The sequence below is a fragment of the Leptonychotes weddellii genome, chromosome 5, assembly GCF_054177405.1.
Source record: "Leptonychotes weddellii isolate Sample4059 chromosome 5, ASM5417740v2, whole genome shotgun sequence".
NCBI lineage: Eukaryota > Metazoa > Chordata > Mammalia > Carnivora > Phocidae > Leptonychotes > Leptonychotes weddellii.
Window position 1 is genome coordinate 143,615,323 of NC_138373.1, and position 22,789 is coordinate 143,638,111.

Genomic DNA, 22,789 nt, shown 5'->3' on the forward strand with positions numbered 1-22,789 from the left:
ACACACACGCAGGCACACAAACAAGCGCACACACATGCAGGCACACACGCACGTGCACGCTCGCACACACACACGCAGGCACACACGCTCGCACACACGTGCACACACACATGCAGGCACACAAGCACACACACACGCAGGCACACACGCTCGCACGCACACATACAGACACGCACACATGCAGGCACAAACAAGCGCACACACACACGCACACACACACATGCAGGCACACAAACAAGCGCACACACACGCAGGCATACACGCACATGCACGCTCGCACACACACACGCAGGCACGCACACATGTAGGCACACAAACAAGCGCGCACACACGCAGGCACACGCTCGCGCACACACACGCAGGTATGCACACAAGTGTACACACACACGCAGGCACACGCATGCACGCGCACCCACACACGCACGTGCGCGGCACCCATCTCTGGGAACAGCCGTCACGGTAATCTCTCTACAAGGAAGCCAGGGCTGCTCCATCAGCCAGGAGGTTATGCTTCTCTCCAGTGGCCTATGGCTCGGTTTTCTGGACTCGTCAGAGTGGAGAAACTTTCCACCAGTCTGAAAAACGTGACTCACTCAATGCGTCATGAAGATTACTCGTGTCTCTAAAAGCAGAACAAAGAGTATGAAAAGAAAACAGACCTGCACTGGGGACTTTTATTAAAAATCTTCTCATTTAGGCCCAGTCTGGTTTCCTTCAGGACCTGGGTTTGTTCTCATTCCAAGCACAATCTGAGCAGGCTGGGGTATGGGGATGAAGGAAGAGCAAGGTGCTACAGAAATGTCCCTCACAGCTGCAAGCAGAGCTCACAGGAGAACACCGCGGAGGACCCAGGAGCCCCCAGGGTGCGGTCATTCCTACAGCTCTGTGGCTGGCCCGCGTGCCCCCTTCCCGGCAAGTTACAGAGATCTCAAGACAGCTAGTAACCTCTACATCACAACACTGCCCGTGAGTTCCTGAGGTCCAGATGCCTAGAAATACAGGCTTTTCAGAGGTCTCAGTTTGATATTTTAAGTAGCCTAAATTATGAGTCTTATTAGAGGCAGGGCAGGAGGGCACAAAAACAAAATTCTCTGAAATCTTCACAAAACGTGAAGCGAGGACAAAGCAACCTGCATCCAAGGGGTGATTCCACACCAAGCACAACACTCTCACTTAACCGTGGACTTTGTGCCAGGGCCTGGGGATATGGCAGCAAGCAGAACGGGCAGTCTCTGCCCCTAAGAAGTTTACACTCTACCCTGGGGAGGCAGACCATAAACAAACACCCAGCACAAGGCCTCCCGGTGAGAAGTGCTACAGAGCAAATGCAGTGCAAGGGCTGAGAGATCTTGGGGTTGGGGGGCAGAAAAGATGAGGAGCCAGGCCTCAGACTGCCTGGGGCCAGGAAGGATGTTCCCAAGCCGAGGAAATGCAGGTGCCGAGGCCCGAGGCAGTAATGTCTGGCAATTCAAGGAGCAGCGAGAACACTGGTGTGGCTCCAACAGAGTGAGGGCGGCTGGGAGCACCAGAGGTGGCCTCCTCTGTCATTCCAAGCGTGCCAGGAGGGCTCAAGGGGGTTTTGGGTCCAGGCGCCACATGGTCGGAAGGTGATGGTGGCCTGGACCAGAGCGGTGGCAGTGGGGAAGAGGGGGACAGAGTTAGGACACATTGTGAATGAGTGAAAAGAGAGCTCACAGCTGCACAGTGACCTCCTCCCAAAGAGTAGAGCATGGAAAGGGGAAGAGTAACTTCACACCGCAGAGACCCTAGATACAGAGCTCAGCCACACGATCAAGGCCAATCATGGTAAGTCATGTAGACAATATGTACCCTTGACATGACGTGGTAAGAATAGCACCGGAACCCCCAGTCCAATCACAGGAAAAATGTCAGACAAATCCCAAGAGAGGGCATCCTAAAAAATACCTGACTGGTACTCCTCACAAGTGTCACGGTCATTACCAACTGGGGAATTGTGAGAAACTGCCAAAGCGAGCCTAAGGAGACATAACAACTAAATGTAATGCAGTGTCCTGGACGGGACCCTGGACCAGGAAAAGAACATCACGTAAAAACTAAAGGAATCTGAATCCAGTATGGACTTTAGTTAATAAAGATGGATCAATGTGGTTCTTTTGTTGTGATAAAGGGATCACAGTAATGTAAACTGGGAACAAGAGGGAAAACGAGGCATGGGATACAGGTACAGAAATTCTCTGTATTAACTTCGCAACTTGTCTATAAGTCTACAACTCTCCAAAAATTAATAAACTCTCCAGTTTATATTTAAAAGAAGAAGAGAGAGCGAGAACCCATAGTGTTTGCTGACAGATCAGACATGGCATACAGGAGAATGGGAGGGGTCACGGCTGATGTTGGGCTCTGGATTTGGAAAACGGGTGAATGTCCATGCCAGTGAATGATGAGGGCGTGGATCTAGGGGGTGAAACTGAGAACTCTTAACACTCCCTGTCTGTTCCTTGGTGGACCCATGAAAGGGAAATGCAGATACAATCATGACCCTATATTTTGTTCTATTTTTGTAAAAACTTGTTTTTCTAAAAAAAAAAAAGAAAGAAAAAAAGCGTAATTAAGAAGGGGCTAGAACTTTTACATTTGCTTTTTGGGAAGCTGCAAAATTGCAAACTTACTGTTCCATTACTGTGCATCTCAAAAGCAGATGTCTTCTCATCTCTACAAGTACATTTAGTCTTTGGCAGGAAAAATGGCACCAAATTAAATGCATCTTGGAAGAATTATTTTGTTTCATCAGAGCAAGAGAAAAATCTGCATAAGCATAATTGACTCTATTAATATGCCTGATATAATTAGTGTTATGACTGATCTCTTTTATCAAAGCAACAAACAGACATAATGGGACTGAAATTTCAGTGATCTTAAATCCAGAAGCTTTTCTAATGATAATGACTGCACCTTCTTTTCCCCACCTATGTCATCTCTCTTTTCCCCCAAATTTCATACATTTTTTTATCTTCGTAAATTTTTTACCTTCATGAATATTTTATTTTCCTATGAACAAAAGGTGGAAATGAAAGGTGTTATTAATCCCACAGGGATCAACAAGGCATAAAGGAGAGAACATTTATGCCCTGGAAACAGATTTAAGTTCAAATCCTGGTTCTGCCTCCTACTCATCTCACGGCTTTGAGCTACTGGCTCATTTCCATTAGCCTCAGTGTCCTCACCTGTAAAACAGAGGCTATTTGCAGGGTTATCACGCATCTGAGAAACAATGCTAGTCACAGCTAACATTTAGTAAGTGTTTTCTACCTGCCAGGCACTTTATATATATAAACTCATTTAATTATGACAATGCCATTGTGAGCAAAGTCCGGTTATTGTGCCCATTTCGCAGAGAAGAAAACTGAGGCTCAGAGAAATAAGGTGAGTTTCTCAAGATTCCCTGAGAAGTTGGTGTTGAAAGTCAGGATCTGAACACCAGCAGCCAGGCTCTGGAACCTGTGTTTCTAGCACTTAGCAGAAAATCAACAGATGGGGCTGTTAATAAAATGACCTTCATTTTATAAGTGATATCAAAGTCACAGCAAATGCCACAGATGACCGAGGACTAGAATGCCAGCACCAGTGCAACACCCCTTCAGGTCCGTCTCCCGGTGGGGTGGCGGAGAGATGGTGCAGGCTGGCTGACAGGTCAGCAAGGGCAGGACCGCCTCGCTCTCATTCTGTTTTCACTGCCACAGTCAAGGGAGAAGTCTGTGGGTTAGACGGAAGAGAAGAGAGTCTCTTGAACAAATGGAGAAGTGCAGCTGGATGCCAGGTGGCTAGATGGGTTTACATGTGGTAAAGTGGCCATAACTAAAGAAAGCTGGCTGCTGGCTTAGTGGCAGAAGGGAAGGTTATTTTTGGCAAATGCCATTTCTGCATTTTGAATGCGGAGAAACTGAGTTGCTTATTAAATCCACTGATAACCAAAAGCTGAGGGGAATCAGGAAATATATTGCATCAAATGGTGAGGACCCAAAACTAATGGAAACTTCTGTAGCATTAATAAAGGTATGGTACCCAGAACCAGGGAGGTGATGATCTCCCTCTATTCCACACTAGTCAGACCCCACCTGTAGTAACATCTTCAGTTCAGGGCCTCATATATGAGAGGGATAAACCAGAGCACACACATGAAGAAGGGTAACTAAATGATAAAAGACCAGAAAGGAGGCGAAATGAGAATGGCTGAAAAACTATGAATGATCAGCCTGGGAAAAGAGACATCTTGGACAGCATAAAGGCTGGACTGCCTGACACGTAGCCCAGTCGTATAAAACATTATTCTAGTGGATAAGTCAGGGATAAAACATTAGTTCTCCCAGACCCACCAGTCTGCCCACCCCCAGCACAACTTTGCAGACAAACTCCTTCCAGACTCTGCTGAACTATCACCTTCTTTGTTGTTTCCCCAAGTGCCTCAGGCGGGGAAAGTTGTTCCAAGCAGCCTCCACACATCCCTAGCTTTTCATTCAGATGTGTGGACAGGCCTCCAGCAGGTGGCCACATAATTCATCTGCTCACCCTCATGCTCCCGGATTCTACGACAGGGCCTGGCATGGACGGGGGACTTAGGAGAGGCTGAAGGAATGTTTGAAGAAAGAAATGACAAGAGAAGAGATTGGTGGTGAAAGCTATAGGAGGGCAGAACAGTTCTACTCCCAATCAGGAGTGCCTCCTGCAGTAAATGCACTCTGTCTGAGACAGACAATCAAGCTGCACTTCTCAGGATGCTGTAGAGTTCTCAAAGGGCATTAGTCCAGGTGACCTCTGAGGATGCTTCTCATCCTGGCTCCTGAAACGTGAATTCAAACTTCTACGGGAAAGCATGTTGGGTTCTGCGTGTTTCTTTTTTCCTTCCTTACTATAAGCCCTCAACAATACTATGCATCAGAAGACATTCAAATGTTCTTTACATAAGAACAACTCAAGTCAGGGATGAAGGTGAAACACTGCCTATCATTTGAAGAATTTCTTCTAACCAGAACTCAACAGGCTGCCAAGTTCATCAGCTCTGGGAGAAACTGAGTCACTGCTCGGTGAGAAATGAGAGCACGAAGTCTGTGGCCCCATCTCCACTAACACATAACTTGAGAGTCTTTTGCCAGAGACATCTAAAGATTTAAAAAAAAAAACAATTATCTTCCAGGGACACCTGGGTGGCTCAGTCGGTTAAGCATCTGCCTTTGGCTCAGGTCATAATCTCGGGGTCCTGGGATCGAGCCCCAACAGTCTGCTTCCTCGTCTCCCTCTGCCACTCCCCCTGCTTATGCACACTCACTCTCTCTCTCTCAAATAAATAAATCTCTTTAAAAAAAAAAAAAAAAACTATCTTCCAGTACAAAGTTCCAGGTATGTGAGAGAAACAAGTTCTGGAGCTCTATAATACAGCACAGCACGTGTAGCAAACAATACTGTATTACCAAAAATCTGCTGAGTTAAGTGTTCTTACCACACACACACACACAAATAACAATAATAATGAAGGGGGCAGGAGGAAACTTTGGGAGGTGACAGTTTATGACCTTGATGGTGGTGATGGTTTCATGGGTATCCACTTACCCCCAAACTCATCAAGTTATACCCATTAAGTATGTATAGCTTTTTGTATGTCAACCATACCTCAAAAAAAAAGTAGTTAAAAAAAAATCTTCCAGACAAAGTCATCTGGAATGGAACAAAATCTACCCGTTCACTTAACAACATTTTACTAAGTGACGTCTGTGTGCCAGGCACAAGGCCAGGTCCGCTCAACACTGTTCTTCAATGTCTAAAGGAAGGAGGAGGGAGACCGCAGTGTCCCTGTGCTCTTACCCGGTGTTCATTGATGAGAAGGTCCCGAGCAGCATTAAATATCAGCGTGTGGAGCTGCTTTGAATAAAACACCAAGGTATAATCATAGTCGAAGCCATAGATTTCAATGTCCGACAGGCTCATCTCATTGTTTGAGAAAATGGCATCTGGATTCAACAAGTTGTTCATAATTGAAGGAACCAAGTCTAGAAGTAAACAAAAAGATATATTTTACCCTGTGATAAATAAGGGTTAGTATGATTGCTAGGAGTCACCAAAGCGCAAGCATGATCAGCTTTGCCTTGACAACCCTACGCTGAGTGAGAGAAGCCAGCCACAAAGACCTGCACGTGGTGTGAGGCCATTCGTCTGAAATGTCCAGAATAGACAAATCCATAGAGGCAGAAGGCAGATGAGTGGTTGCCAGGGGCTGGAGGGTGTGGGACAAACAGAGAGACGGCTAAATGTGTACAGAATCTCCCCTTTGGGGTGATACAACGTTCTCAGACTGATGATGAGTGCTGGCTGAACGGCTGTGGTGAACATACTGAAAGGCACCACATGGGAGACCTTAAGTGGGTGAATGGTACAGTATGTAAACAGTATCTCAATGAAACTCACTGAAAAAGAATCTCTGCTTCAATTATCACAAAATGATTTAAAAACAATACATGCTAGTTACAGATTTCAGGAATTGAGAAGCATATAATTACATTTAAGTATCACAGATCGCCTCATCCAGAAAAAAACCGTTTGCATCCTGGCTGCAATACTGTTTATGTATGCGTTTTACACAGCTGGACTCGCAGTGTATACACGGCCCGTGTCCTCTCCGCATTTAGCATTCTATCATGACTATTCTCCTATCCCCACAGACAGGGGCAGGAGTGAAGTCCGTCACCACTACATCATCCTTCCGTTTCCTCAGTGCGCTGCCCGACGTATCACAGCATTTTCGGGAAGGTATAAAAGAAGTCTGAAGACACCATCTTCGCAGTCTTTTTTTTTTTTTTTTACTTTCCCGTGGAAGACAGTGAAGAATTCATAATTTTTCATTTTCTACCCATAATGACAAAAAGAATAAAACTACAGAGGGAGACATTTCCCAGTTAGTTGAGGAACCAGAAGATGAATGCAAAGGACAGACAGAGGCCCCTGGAGCCTAACGAGGCTGGACGAACTGTGGGTCTCCAGCCACCACATCCTCGATGAAATCAGGATTAAAGACTGTACAGTATATTTCCAAAGACAAAAAGGAAACATGATATTCACAGTTAGTCCTCACGGCGGGAACCTCACCATGCAACGTTTTGTGACAAGAACACTGACCACTGTTATTTTACTAAAAGGCTATGTGACTGTATTCTTTCATCTTTTATGATGTTTGTGAATTTACTTGAAACAGCTCATAAGTGCAAAAGCTAAAAGCAGGTGACTTTTTGGGAGATAGGTACAAAATATGTCCATATCGGACTACTCTTTACATGACTGAGGACAACCTCTGGGCTCCACTATTAGAGCTAATATTTATTAAGCACCGACCATGTGCTACATGCTATCATAGAACTTTGTATTATCTCATTTAATCCTTACAGCAGTCTTATGATGCAAATACTGTATTATCCCAATTTGCTATATGAGGACATCTGAGACCACAGACATTACATAATTTGCTGAAGTACACACAACTACTAAATGGCAGAGCCGAGACTTAAACCTGGCAAATCTGGCTCCAGAATCTGTGCTCTTAAGTCTCTTCTCCGAGATTATGGGACTCAACAAGCATTTGAGAAGGGTGCATTTTACCCTCAGTAAAATGAAGTCGATCCTTCATCATTTCGGTGCTCACCAGAGAGCCTACACTGCTTCCCCCTTCCCTCTGCTCACTTCTTTCCGGCTAGGAATGGACCACGTTACCACTTCCATTCTAAGGGGCCATGTGAAATACTCAAGAGGTACTGCTTTCTCAGGGTGACAGCTCCAATCAGGAGCTATGGCAGCCACAACGAGGGGTTCTGAGCATTTGAGAAGGCTCCTTGCAGCTTTAAGGCTTACATCCCTTTGAGAACCTAACGGAAGCTATAGAATCATCTCCCCAGAAAAATGCCCTTCCAGATTTTGCAGACAATTTCAAGGAGCTAGCCCCCTGAAGCCTATTCACGGTCACCAGGTAACTTGCTGTATTAGACTAACTTAAAACTAAGTCTTTACATCCCCACACACATCCAGGCCAACAAAGGCAAATGTATAAATAAATGAATGACTTCATAAATGCATGCAGGTTCTCTCCCCTCCCCCCAAGACAACCTAGATAGGGCTGAGCCTGCTGAAAATCCAGTTAAGATGCACCAACGATTCCATTTCATTAGTTCTCTTTTGTCAACATCAATGAGATGATTACTTTGGCTTTCTTTTTCATTTGCAAATAAGACACTTCAGAGGACAAGACAGTAGCATTTTAAAAAACTTGAAGGCAGACAGTTCACCAGACTAGTCCTGGGGAAGGGAGAGGCTGGTAGCTCCAAGCCATTTGGCATCTGCCACCACAGGTCTCCTGGCCTTACATAATCAATGGGCCCCTGCAGAGGATGCTATTTTCTGAATATGACCACACGGCATCCTCCTCCAGATGAAGTAAGGGAAGCAGGATTGCTTACAGAGTGACCAACAGCTCTGCTTTCACAAATGATCTTTTCATTGGACGTTCTAACAGCCTGTTGAAATTAGAAGTTTATGTTTAGGAATAGTGTTGGCAATAGTCTCCTCCCTTTCCACACCCTGAGAAGAGTATGTGAGATCCTCAAGGAACACTGCTATGATGGAAAATCGCTAACAGCACAACTCCAATGGCTGCCCGGGAATCTCCTGCTGGGTGAAAGCCCAAGGTGTATTAATCACATGACCATCACCACCGAAAAGCTGGGGTGTTTAATGTATCATCACTCAAAATAAACAGGAGGAAAGGGGAAGCTTAAAAGGGATTTCAAAAGTGCTGAGAACAAACACGAATAATTACAAGGCAAAAGGAAAAAGAATGCCAAACACTCACAAAAAGACAGTCTGTCTAAACTGTAGACTCTAAAGTATAAATGGAAGAAGGGCCCTTGACTAATCAGTTACATACTTCTTCCCCAAGCAGAAACAAGAGTGAGTACCAATTTAGAAAGTGAATTCCTTTTGTACCTAACAGATGATGACAGCAAGACTATACAGTTAGTACAGAGAAATGGAGAGACAACCCTGTTACTCTGGCCAAAACTCTGACGAGAGCCTGGTCCTAACACAGCCACCCTGGGCAAGAACATGGATGGCAACACGGAAGGCCCGAGGCCCCAGCAGACTCTGTGTGAATGCGAATTTGGTTACAGTTGTCTACAGTAAGCCACAGAGACTTCAGTGTTGCTGGTCACTGCAGCATAACCTAGCCTAAGCTGACTAATACAGCTACTATTCCTCCAGTCTGCTGCACAGCTTTGGGAAATCACTGCTCCCCAACATCCAGACTGTATGGCCTCAGGGAGGTTCCATTCCTGACTCTGGAAGGAGAGCACATGACCCAGGCCTGGCCAACAAGAGCACCTGAATTCCCTCACCAACATTAATTCATTTGGAGAAGGCTGAGGACCCCCTCTGGCCAATAATCATCACACTTTCCCTGCGGCCAAAGTGAACCAACGAGTCCAGTCAGGAAAATGTCTGGATTTGTAAGGGAATTTCATGGAAGAGGCATTCTTTGCTTCCAACTTGGATCTAAAAGGATTTAAAACTGGAGATGTGAAGGGCCATCTCTAAGAACCTTTAAAAAGGCCAGTATAGAAGAGAGCAAGGTCAAGAGACAGAGAAGCCACCCAATGACATACTTGCATCAACTTATATTTGAAGCTAATACTACCTCTTGATTTTTCAATTCCACAAGCCAATAAAATTTCTTCCTAAAAAAATTTTCTTTGCTTAAGTTAGATCAGTTTGAGTTGATCCTAGTAACTAAAAGTTCATTTCAAGCACATTCAGCCACTCAAAATTCTTACCGCCTACAAATTTTAATTTTTTAACCTGGAATTAAAGGCATTCTCCATTTACACTTTAAACCATCTTTCCAATCTTAAATTCTCCTTCATATGCCCTACTTTCAGCAAGGTGGGTAATCTACTTACTACTCTCTGTTCTCCAGAATATGCTATAGTTGAGTACCATCACATGGAATATTCAGTCTCTCTTCGTCTAACTACATAAACACTGGTTAGCTATATTAAAAGAAGGTCAGGGAAGATTTCCCTTTATACTATACTGCAAAACAAACACCATGTGAATCAAAGAATTAAATTTTTTTAAAAATATTAAAAAGTTGGCAAAACTACACAGATTACTATTTATCTCATCATTCCAAATGTGAAAACAATAACAATAAATCACAAATGAAAAATATCAACGGATTTACAATATAAAAAATTTTTTAAAGAGATAGGGGTGGGGAGGGGCAGAGGGAGAAAGAGAGAATCTTAAGCAGGCTCCACGCCCAGCAGAGAGCCCCACACGGGGCTCAATCTCACAACCCTGAGATCATGACCTAAGCCAAAATCAAGAGTTGGAAGCTCAACTGACTAAGCCACCCAGGCACCTCTACAATATAAAAATTATAAACATCTGTGTATCAAAAATATCAAAAACAATAATCTGAGGGGAAAGGTTATATTAGGCAGAAGTTTAAAGTAAAAAGCAAAGGACTAATATCCTAAATATTAAAAAAAAGAATCCAGGGGTGCCTGGGTGGCTCAGTGTTAAGCATCTGCCTTCAGCTTGGGTCATGATCTCAGGGTCCTGGGATCGAGCCCTGCATCGGGCTCCCTGCTCAGCGGGAAGCCTTCTTCTCCCTCTCCCACTCCCCCTGCTTGTGTTCCCTCTCTCGCTGTCTCTCTCTCTCTGTCAAATAAATAAATAAAATCTTAAAAAAATAAAATAAATAAAGAATCCAAAATCCAATAAATATAAAGGATATATCTCATAAGAGAGCAAATTAAATGGCTAACAAATGTAAATGTTCAACCATTCTAATCATAAACAGAATTAAAACAATTAGTTCAGTCTCTTTGAAAGATGAATTACAAATAGTTTTACTGTATTTCATTCACTTTGTTTTCTATAAGAAGCATGTGTTACTTGGCTAAGAATTAAAAGATGCCATTTTTCTCCCATCAGATTACAGTAGTGTTTATGTTGCTTTCGTTATTTGTATGTATTCTTTGCCCGGGGTGGGGGGGGGCTTCCATTCTTTTTTTGTTTTTAATATGAGAACATAGAGTTGGTGCTGGTACTGACTGGACAACCTCACCCCTTGCTGTTTAGGAGAAATCAGTTCAAACTTCCTAGAAAGCAGGTTGGCAATAAGTACCAGGAGTCTTTTTAAAATATTCATACACTTTGACCTAGTAATTCTCTTTCTAGGAATCAATTTAAGGAAATGTTCAGAAATGTGGATAAAGATATATATACAAAGATTTCGTTACAGTGATATTAATAAAGCAAAACCTAGGGGAAAACATGCTCCATTTGGAAAGCCAAGCATACATCTAAAATACCCGAACTCAAAAACTAAAACACATTAATGAGAATATGATCAAACAGAAAAGCTGAAATGCACCTGAAAATCCTTGAAGGTCAATTTCTGGGTAATACAAACCACAATCCCAGAGACATAAAGATGATATTTTTCTTTAATTAATTAGGATTTTTCTTTTTGGTATATGCCCTAGACTTCAAACTGTTCTCCCAGGAAAAAAAGAACATTCACATCTGAAGTCCCTGAGGAAGAAAAAGAAGGGGAGGAAAGAAAAAAGAGAAAGACACAACTTTTTCCCTAGAGGTTACAAAAAACAGAGGGAAAGCCTACATTTCCCCCCATATACCACCCTGAAGCTTTCTGTGAATCCTCCCAGGGCTTAACGGACCACACCCAGGAGTCCTAGTGGCTGAGAATGATGTGCATTTGCTACACACTGGACCCTAGATGAAGGTGCATGAACCTCACTTAATGTAGTTATTATTTACAAAGAAGGAAGATGAACATGAAATTAACAGCTCAAGGTCAGATTTCTTGGTACTATATTTCTATGCTCCTAAATCAGGAAAAGTTAGAGCAGATTTAAAATACTTGTTTTTCTCTAATTTGACCCAATCTCAACTTCAGTTTATATTTTATCATATTCACACATTTAATGAATATTCATAAATATTCAAAATATTTTATGAATTATTTCATACTTCTTTAACATAGCTTCAAAGTCTCTTTTAAAAGTTCACATGTTAAAACATGATTTCAAAATTTCTTTTAAAAGCATAGCTCAGTTGGTTAAACATCCGGCTCTTGATTTCAGCTCAGGTTATGATCTCATGGTTGTGAGACTGAGCCCCACAGCTAGCTCTGAGCTCAGTAGGCAGTCTGCTTGAGATTCTCTCTCCCTCTCCCTGTGCCCTTCCCCCCATTCATGTGTGCACTCTAAAATAAATAAATAAATCTTTTTTTTTTAAAGTGTATATAGGGTACCTGGGTGGCTCAGTCGTTAAGCGTCTGCCTTTGGCTCAGGTCATGATCCCAGGGTCCTGGGATAGAGCCCTGCATCGGGCTCTCTGCTCAGCAAGGAGCCTGCTTCTCCCTCTCCCTCTGCCTGCCCGTCTGCCGCTCTGCCTACTTGTGCTCTCTCTCTATCAAATAAATAAATAAAATCTTTAAAAAAAAAGTGTGTGTGTGTGTATATATATATATATATATATACAGAGAGACAGTGAAAATATATGAACAGAGAGACACTGAAAATATATGAAAAAAAAAGTATAGGGATTTTTTGTGTCTAAGTTGAAGCCATACTTACATGTCCTCCACTGTCTCCACCACAAGTGAGCTCAAGTTTCTGTACCCAAATTGTAAATATTTAACTTCTCCATTGTAATTGCTAAGTACAATGATAAGGAAAAGACAATCACCTTAGATGATTTTCTCTTAGCAAACCACCAGTTACAACTTCCTTCTGTCAAGCAAGGCTTGGGCAAAGACAGTCAGTTCTTTTGACACCTGTCTGAAAATGTGAATTTGTCCTCACGCAATCAATGTGTTAGGGAACAATTTGACCATAATGCAAATTTCACGTTAATATTTAGAATGTTATGTTTAGTGCCAACAAACATGATATGATATGGTTGTGACCACTAGATATCCTTTCTACTAATAAGTAGTTACGATAAGGGAAGTAAGAGCGGAGCAAACAGCGTAACTTGAGATAGATGATTCAAAGGAATGCTACTATTGGACCTTTGAGATTTGAATCCAACTATTTTTAGCCAGAAAATATTTTCTCCAGTATCCCCAGTTTACTTCTGCAGTAGTCCAACAGATGCAGAGACAAAACCAAGTGACCAAAGTATCCTTTTCACTATGAAGGTGAACATTATGGGCTTACCTGCCCAGCACAACCCAACCCTTAGATAAGAAATGACCCTTCTCCACCTCTAAACACACAAATCCCTCGTTCTTCTGGGACCCTGCTCCACCCCCTCCGGCCGCAGTTGTGGTCCAGGCTAGAACACCAGATTTACCCTGGGCCACACTGTTCCCACTCCTGTGGTAGGGACCTGCCTCAAGCCAGGCTAACCCGGAGTCCTTCCCTTATTTCTTTGTCTTTACTGGATAGCTTTATTGAGGTACAGGGATGTATAAGAAATTACACATAAAGTATGCAGTTTGATGAGGTCTGGCATATGTATTCACCTATGAAGCCATCATCCCAATAAAGATAGTAAGTGCATCTAACATCCCCAAACATTTCCTCACGCCCCTCTGAATTCCACCCACCCTCCCCCCTCCACCCCTGACCATCCCCAGGCAACCGCTGTTCTACTTTTGACCTGATTTGTTTGCATTTTCTAGAGTTTTCTATAAATGACATCACACGGCACATAGTATTTTGGTAAACTGGTTTTCCCCCTTACTCATTCCTCAGGAACTTTTTCAGTAAGCACTTCCTGCACACCTACGATGTGACAGGCACCACGCAGAGAACCGTGCAGGGACTGCAAGTGATTAAACAATAAAGGCACTAGCTCTGCAGTGAATGACATCAGGGGAGGCAAGAAAGGGCACGATGACAAGTGGAGAAGAAACAGCACAGCTGTCCTCTCCAGAGGAGGTGGCAATTCAAAAGTCACTGTTATTCTATCTATAAATCTAAAAAGCAGCTTTCATTTTTCCTTTACTTTAGACATTTTGCATCATCTCCAGGGAAAAGCAATCCATGACAAATACAATCACTCATCTGAATAATTAACAATGCGTGTGACATTTACACTACTCCTACCAAAAGTTAAAATCACATCATATTATTCTGTAAATAGTATCTGTAATTTTGACTGCTCTGTAGAAATCCATCCTGCTTCCTAAAGTTCCAAAAATAAAACCACATGTGACTCCATCTGAAATACAATTACATATAATCATGGTTTAATGACAAACTAATCTGAAGTCATTTAATAAAAAACAAACTTAGGGGCGCCTGGCTAGCTCAGTCATTAGGGCATGCGACTCTCTAGCTCAGGGTCATGAGTTCAAGCCCCACATTGAGTGTGGAGCCTACTTAAAAACAAAAACAAAAACAAAACTGCTCAAAAGAAAAGCACATTTGTTTCATGGGAGAAACTTCTTGGAAAATTTAGCCATATCAAAAGATCTAAAATACTAGGCAAGCTGTCAAGAATTTTCATTAAAGTATGGAGGATGTAGAAAAGGAATAATTATCAATGCCTTCCATATACCACCCACTGGGTACTTCCTGTTATCTTGATTAACGGTCACAAGAACTCCCTAAGGTAAACACTGCTACCCAGTTTGCAGATGAGAAAAAGGCTGAAAAGTTAATAAGTCCAGATGGCACAGTTATCAAACAATAAAATGTAGGTCGAATGCCTGGCAGAGTACTTGGTACACAGTAGGTGTTCCATAAATGTCAGTCCCCTCTCCTTTTCTCATCCATTCAACTAATATTTTTCCTAGATTGGCATAACCCCAGAAACCACACCCTCGGACTCTTTCATGGGATCTCTGAGGGTCAAACTATTTTTATAATAATGCTTAAACGTGACAGGCAGAATACTGTGGATTAGGACATCCACATCCCAATCTCTAGAACGTGTGACTGTTACCTTTACACGGCAGAGGGGAATTAAGGTTGCAGACTTTAAATAGCTGACTGTAAAACAGAGACTAAACTAGTTTATCTAGGGGGGCCCTACGCACAAGGGTTAAATGTAGAAAAGGAAGGCAGAAGATTCAGCGTCAGCATGATCTGCTGTGAAAAAGGCTCCAACTTCATTTTTACATTGCTGGCTTTGAAAATGAAAGGGGCCATGAACCAAAAAATGCAGGAAGCTTCTAGAAACTGGGAAAGGCAAGAAAACATTCTCCACTAGAGCTTCCAGAAATGAACACAGTCCTGCCAACACCCTGATGTTACCCCAGTGAGAACCATTCCAGACTTGTGACCTCCAAAACTGTAACTGATCTGTGTAGTTTTAAGTCATGACATTTGCAGTAATTTGTCAAAGGAGCAATAAGAATTTAACAGAGAGATTATTTGCCTCTTTCACTTTTATTCTCTCACCAATTTACAGTTGAGTTTTCCAGATGTTACATGATGTCTGACAACTCAATGGTCTGAACGCAGAATCAGATCTGAGACTCCAGCCATCTCCTATTAACTGAGACATTGCAGAAATTTACAAAAACGTGAAACCATGACATTCTTCTAAAATTCTTCTATTTTGGAAAATAGTCAGCTTTCATAAAAAGTGTGTCATTTATGCCAGCAGGTAACAGATGTATTGTTATGGATACGCAAACAACATTCTGATACTGACAGTAATCATGTTTCTCAAGTAGGTTTTCCTGCTCAAAAGAGAACAAAAGGAAACATCCCAGATGATCCCAATGTGATCACCAGAGTTACATCTGGAGAGTTACATCTCTAAATACAAATTAAAATTTTATTCAGGTTTATATGTCAATATCTTACAAATACACTTAATATAAAACAGCTCCTCAAAACCCTAGTAAGCTGAAAAAGATGAGTTTCCCAAAGTTAAGGACCAACCCCCAGAAGTACAAAAATCTCCTACCCAGCTGATTAGTCAGCTAGCCTCTCTCACTTGACTAAAACATGCAGTATCTAACTTAAAAAATAAAAGAAAAAGAAAATACTACCTTTTTTCTCCTAAGCATCTGCTAATAATGTATGACAGGCACACAAAGAAGTTCTGGAGGAAAGTACTGGGTGGCTCAGTCAGTTAAGCGTCTGCCTTCAGCTCAGGTCGTGATCTCGGGGTCCTGGGATTGAGCCCCGCATGGGGCTCCCTGCTCAGCAGGGAGTCTGCTTGTCCCTCTCCCTCTGCCCACCCCTCTCATGCTCGTTCTCTCTCTATCTCTCACTCCCTCTCTCTGTCAAATAAATAAATAAAATCTTTAAAAAAAAAATTGGGGGAGAGGCTTTTTTTTCCCTCTTTTCTCCTTCACCTAAACTATATCTTGTCAATATAGGAAATGACAATGTCAGGACCTGACTGAAAGGGAACTTCACACAAATTAACCCAGCCTTGGATTCTAGGTGTTCCAACATAAGTCCCAGGCTCAGCAGGGCAGGGCTGGTGGTGCTCCTCGCTCTGAACCAGTCAGACTTCAAGCGGCTTCTGGTCATCAGTTCCAAACAGTTCACTTTCAAAGGGATATCAACAAGCCAGACTGAATGCAAAGGCGAGCTTCCAAAGTAATGAAGTCAAAGAGGAGGGGCAGTGATGATGCACGATCACCATTAAACAGCTATCATATGGGAGAGGAATTAGAATTACTCTCTGTGACTCAAGCCATCCAAAATAAAATTGGCAGCCTTGTGCTCATATGGCAAACTCAAGCAGATGCCAGATGTCCACTAATAAGAGCCATGGAAAAAGGGATTCCTTCTTCCCAGCAAAGACCTGGATTCTATAACTTCTAAGGGGTCCTCTGGTTCTCTCCCTATTTTAGGAATTTCTTTTCTACCTGAAAATGTGAAAATTATTATGTGGCATGTTTCTCCCTGAAATCAACATTTCCTCAACATCTCAGAAGATGGTGGAACACAGCCTGAGAAACACTGGTCTCATCTTAAAATTACCTCATTATTATTACGGCATTTCCTTAACCCACTGCAGTTTCTTAAGGGAAGGGTTTGCATTTTATGTTTATTCTATACAAATGAAGCTTCTATCACTGTCCTACACACAGTTCTTACTAAATACATAATTTTTGAATAAGAATTAAATGCTCTCAACCGAGAACTCTGAATAAATTCTTCAACACCCTGTAAAAGTTTCTAAGACTTCACACTAATCCCCAAAATTTTTTCCACAAGTTAATACACTTCACAGCCCCAGCTAAGCAGCCAAACGTTTTAAACAGACCAGGGTCTGAGATGATGTCTAAGCTGGGGGGGGGGGGGGGGTGGCGGTGAACTAGGCATCTGAATGCATGGCTGGAGCACCACCCCCTTGGACGAGCAGCAATGCTTCCATTCTGTACCTAACAGGGTAGGCTATCTGATGAGCACACACAGCAGGCCAAGGATTAAGTTCAAAGATGTGCACAAGGTGCAGCATAATGAGCAATAACAGACCATACACAACTATATCCATCCCTTTAAATTATAATCGCACAATGATTTCTTAGAATTCCCCATTTTAGGACAAGGTTTCTTAAACTTGGCATTACTAACATTCGGGGCTGGATTATTCTTTGTTGTGAGGAGGCTATTCTGTGCATTACAGATTGACTAGCAGCATCCCTGACCTCCACACATTAGAGGTCAGCAGCACACCTGGCCCCCAGGTATGACGATCAAACAGGTCTCCAGACATTGCCAAACGCCCCCCCTCCCCCTGACTCCAGTTGAGAACCATGGGTTCTACAGGAAATTTTTGCTAGAGGTTATAAACCAATATTTCTTTTCCTAAATATATGAAGACCCTTCCCTTTGAGCTGAGTTGGACACAGGATGCATAAATATCATACTTCCAAAAATCTGAAAAAAAAAAAGGAAGACATTCCAAGTGAGGGACATTTGACAAAGTACATGACCATTTCTCCTCAAAACTGTCAAGGTAATCAAAAACAGGGACACTCAGAGAAACTGTCACAGCCAAGAGGAGCCCAAAGAGACATGAGGGCTAAATGTAGTATGCTATTCTGGGTGGGATCCTGGAGCAGAAAAGGATATTAGGTTAAAAACTAGAGAAACTTGAATTAAATATGGATTTTAGTTAACAGTGATACATATGGACAATGTATTGATATTGGTCCACTAATTGTGACAAATGTGCCATAGTCATATGAGAGGTTAATTATAGGGGAAACTGGGATAGGGCTTAGAGAAATCTAAATCTAAATCTAAAATTGACCTAAAAATAAAGTTTATTAAAAAAAAAAAAACACTTTAAAAAAAATGGAGTTGGGGGCGCCTGGGTGGCTCAGTCGTTAAGCGTCTACCTTTGGCTCAGGTCATGATCCCAGGGTCCTGGGATCGAGCCCCGCATCGGGCTCCCTGCTCTGCGGGAAGTCTGCTTCTCTCTCTCCCACTCCCCCTGCTTGTGTTCCCTCTTTCGCTGTGTCTCTCTCTGTCAAATAAATAAATAAAAATAAATAAATAAATAAAATAAATGGAGTTGGGGCACCTGGGTGGCTCATGCATTAAGCGTCCATCTTGATTTCAGCTCAGGTCATGATCTCAGGGTCATGAGATCAAGCCTCGCGTCAGTCTCCATGCTGGGCCTGCTTGGGATTCTCTCTCTCCCTCTGCCCCCCCCACCCCCACCACCCCACTCATGTATGCTCTCTCTCACTCTTAAAAAAAAAAAAAAAAAAAAACTTAAAAAAATAAATTAAAATGGAGGGAAAAAAAGAAGTGCAGAAGAGAAAGAGTAAAACAAGGAGTAAAAATCATCTTCCCTGAGCAGGCTTCATCCTGGGAGACCCTTCAAAGGGAAGACACCTGAGCAGATTGTTTGGATTAGGCAAGAGATCCAAGGACCAGAAAGCAATAACCAGAAAATGAGAAAAAACAATTCTTTTTCTCCTCTTGTAAGTTGAAAAAAAAAATAAAACTACATGTTTTTGTCTGGTTAACAATATTTTTTCTGACCTCTCATTCCTACAGACACAGCTCAAGCATCAGCCCCAGCAAGTGTTTCTCTCCACCCCCTGCATACCTGAGCAGCTATATGCTCTGGTGCCAAAGCCCCTGGGGTCTGTTGTTTATTTCCGCCAAGCTAGCTGTCACTTACCTGTTACCAGTGTCCCCATCCATGCGACAGCGATCCCACACTTGGTGCAGACAGGGACTCACCCACTGTGGGCTCCTCACTCTCAGACCTGCCTGTCTGTGAATCAACAGCATTTAAGTCCACAGCTAGGTGCTTAATAAATTCTTGGTGAATGAACTCATGCAAGCGGGGCATGTATATACTCTTACAGTCTTCCGCTAAGAGCCGATAGGGATGGTGCAGCCCCGGACAGGGTAAAAAAGGAAAAGTCAAATGAAAGTCCCTGTGTTCTCAGGGGCGAGACAAGGACCTCGTGGGTATGTGCTGGGGGCATGAAGATGAGGATGGGGCACACCGAATACCTGATTCACAAACCCGTAACACTTGAAAAGGCTTACACAATATTTAGTCCAGTCGCCTCTTTCTACAGAGAGACACTGAAGCTAGAGAGATCAGGCATGGTCAAGGCCATGCAGCTAGTTTAGCACTCCTCTAAGCTGAAGAGGACCTAAACCACAGAGCTAACTAAGCCACCTCCACCCCTCACTAAGCATTTGTCTAAAACTGGAAGTTATTTAGTAATTAATAATAATAGCTACTAACTACTATGCATCTGCTGGGTGCCAAACCCGTTCTGAAAATCCCCACATTATCCCCAGGTTACTACTGAGGAAGGGGACTGAGGTCAGAGAGGAAAGTAACCTGCACCTAAGATCACAGAGGTAATTAAGTCTCAAAAATCTCCTCTGAGCTGTCATACTCCAAAATTTCACTGTGATTATCACACTCCAAAACCCAAACTCTAGCCCGAAGCTCATCCTTCTCACCCAACACCTCAACTGTCTCACTCACCTTGTACACACCTTGCATGGATGGACTCATTCATTCCTCACCAAGACCTACAATGTGGTACTACCAGCATCCCATTTTACAGATGATGAAACTGAAGCTTCACAAAGAATGGCAAAAATGCTGCCTGTAGTTTCTTATAAAACTAAACATACAGGGGAGCCTGGGTGGCTCAGTTGGTTAAGCGACTGCCTTCAGCTCAGGTCATGATCCTGGAGTCCCTGGATCGAGTCCCGCATCGGGCTCCCGGCTCAGGGGGTAGCCTGCTTCTCCCTCTGACCCTCCCCCCTCTCATGCTCTCTCTCTCATTCTCTCTCTCTCAAATGAATAAATAGAATCTTAAAAAAAAAAAAAAACTAACTAAACGTACAATTACCATTCAACCAAACAATGGCATTTAGAGAAATGAAAACATATGTTCACACAAAAACCAATACACAAATGTTTACAGCAGATTTGTAATAGTCAAAAACTGGGAGCAACCCAGATATCCTTCAGTGAGTGAAGTATAGTTAAGTGGTTCACCATAGTTTAAAAAAAAAAAAGAATGGTTAAACTGTGGTACACATGCACCCCATGAAGCACTACTCAGCAATAAAAAAATGCACTATGGATACAAAACACACAACCACCTGGACAACTCTCCAGAGAATTATCCTCAGTTTAAAAAGCCAATTGCAGGGCACCTGGGTGGCTCAGTTGGTTAAGCGACTGCCTTCGGCTCAGGTCATGATCCCGGAGCCCCAGGATCCAGTCCCACATCGTCTGGCATCGGGCTCCTTGCTCAGCAGGGAGTCTGCTTCTCCCTCTGACCCTCTCCCCTCTCATGCTCTCTCTCACTCTCTCTCAAATAAATAAAATCTTAAATAAATAAATAGATAAAATAAAAAATAAAAAGCCAATTCCAAAAGGTCACATACTCCATGATTCCTTCTACAGAACACTTTTGAAATAGAGAACAGATAATGCCCCAGAGATTAGAGAAAGCAGCGGGAGGGAAGTGGGTATGGCTATAAAGATAATATGAGAGATCCTTGTAAAGAACTGTTCTGTATCTTGACTGCAGAGCTGGATTCTTGAACCTACATGTGACAAAAAACTAAATAGGCAAACACAAGTAAAGTAGAAGTAGAGTACCCTGAATAAGATCTGTGAAATGTATCAGTATCAATATACTGCTTGAGATACTGTATCATTGTTTGGCAAAATGTTACCACTGGGAGAAACTGGGTAAAGGGTATCCCAGATCGCCCTGTATTAATTTTTACAACTGCATGTAAATATACAATTATCTCAATTAAAAATTTCAATTAAAAAAAGTCTTGCAGGGTGCCTGGGTGACTCAGTCAGTTGAGCATCTGCCTTCAACTCGGGTCATGATCCCAGGATCCTGGGATCGAGCCCAGCACCTGGCTCCCTCTTCAGTGGAGAGCCTGCTTTTCCCTCTGCCTCTGCCCCTACTCCACTCCATGCGCGCGCGCGCACACCCTCTCTCTCAAATAAATAAAATCTTTTTAAAAAAAAATTTTTTTAAGCCTTTCAAGTCTCAAAGCTGAGCTAGATGATCTATATTTCTTTCATCTAAGATCTGCAATTTCCAGCGTCTGAAAAGCCAGTCTTCTTTTCCACCGTACCACACAACCACTTCAAAAAACGGTGCAAAATTTAACTCTGAGCAAAGGAAAACTAAAAAGCCCTATTTCACAGAAGTCTGCATTGCTAGTCTCTTTGAGTTCCCTCAGAAAATTATCCCAGTTGGTGAAAAGAAGCCCCTTGCTTTCTTTCATTAAACTGCCAGAAGACTAAAAATGTGATCCTGCCAAAAAAAAAAAAAATGTGAGCCTACCAAACGTTCTCTCCCACCAAATACTCTCCTTATCTCCACTTGCTACCTCCACCCCACCTCACTCCCAAAGTACAAATACTTCAATTCTAAGTCTTCCTTGAAAGAAGCAGCACCAATGACTTATCACGGGCCCTTTACACCAGCTCCCAAATGGTCAGCTGCTACGGGAAGGTAGGGCAGCACAGGAAATAGGACAGAGGGTTAGGGGCTGAGACAGACCCCAGGTCAAGGTGTGACCTTGGCCAGGTTCCTTAAACTTGAGTCTCGCTTTTCCCATCTATAGGATGCGAATGTGGCACATTCCCTCGTAGGTATGAGAAGAGTTCAAGGAGACAATCGATGTGCCTGGCCCTAGTATTTACTCGGCCGTCTTTCCGCCTCTGCCCATTTCTCTTACTAACAGAACCAAGTTGATTTTATGTTCACCTGGCAACTAAGGAGTTACTCCCTGGAATCACCTCCTCACTTAGGTTAGTAGATAACCCAGAACACTCTCAAACTGGGACCTCTCCTATTTCAAACATAGCAAAAAAAAAAAAAAAAAAAAAACCCACAAAAACAAAACAAAAAAAGGAAAATCAACTCCAGCCACTGCCACCTGCCTAGCAGCTCAGCTCCAGAGGAACTCGCCGCCTGCCGGACTCCGGCTGTTACTATTATTACTGTTGGTTACTCACAATACTTAACGGTGCATGGGGGCGACTGTCTCCCAAGCAATGCCCGTGGAGACCAAAGCGCTTCCGATGCAAATTTCTGTTAAAAATCTCAAGAATTTATAAAACTGCTTTCCCGATAGGAGAAAGGCAAGAGTTGTAAAGTTTCTGGAAGCACATTTTTCCGCCTTTCCCGGAATCGCACTGCAGAGGAGATGTCGCCGCAGCTGGGATTGAGGGCGACCGAGGGTCACGATTAGAGTGCCCTGGCGGTCAGCAGCGGGACCGGCTCGGA

The 22,789-nt window shown here is 42.9% G+C and overlaps 1 protein-coding gene across 1 annotated transcript in view; it reads right to left on the minus strand.

Annotated features, from left to right (window-relative positions):
• The window catches only part of NT5DC3 (5'-nucleotidase domain containing 3), a 56,181-nt gene that overhangs the window by 33,088 nt on the left and 304 nt on the right, over nucleotides 1-22,789 (minus strand). Inside the window, exon 2 of the mRNA XM_081822312.1 lies at nucleotides 5,839-6,023. Coding sequence (XP_081678438.1) covers nucleotides 5,839-6,023 — 185 coding nt within the window. The remainder of the gene's footprint in view (nucleotides 1-5,838; nucleotides 6,024-22,789) is intronic.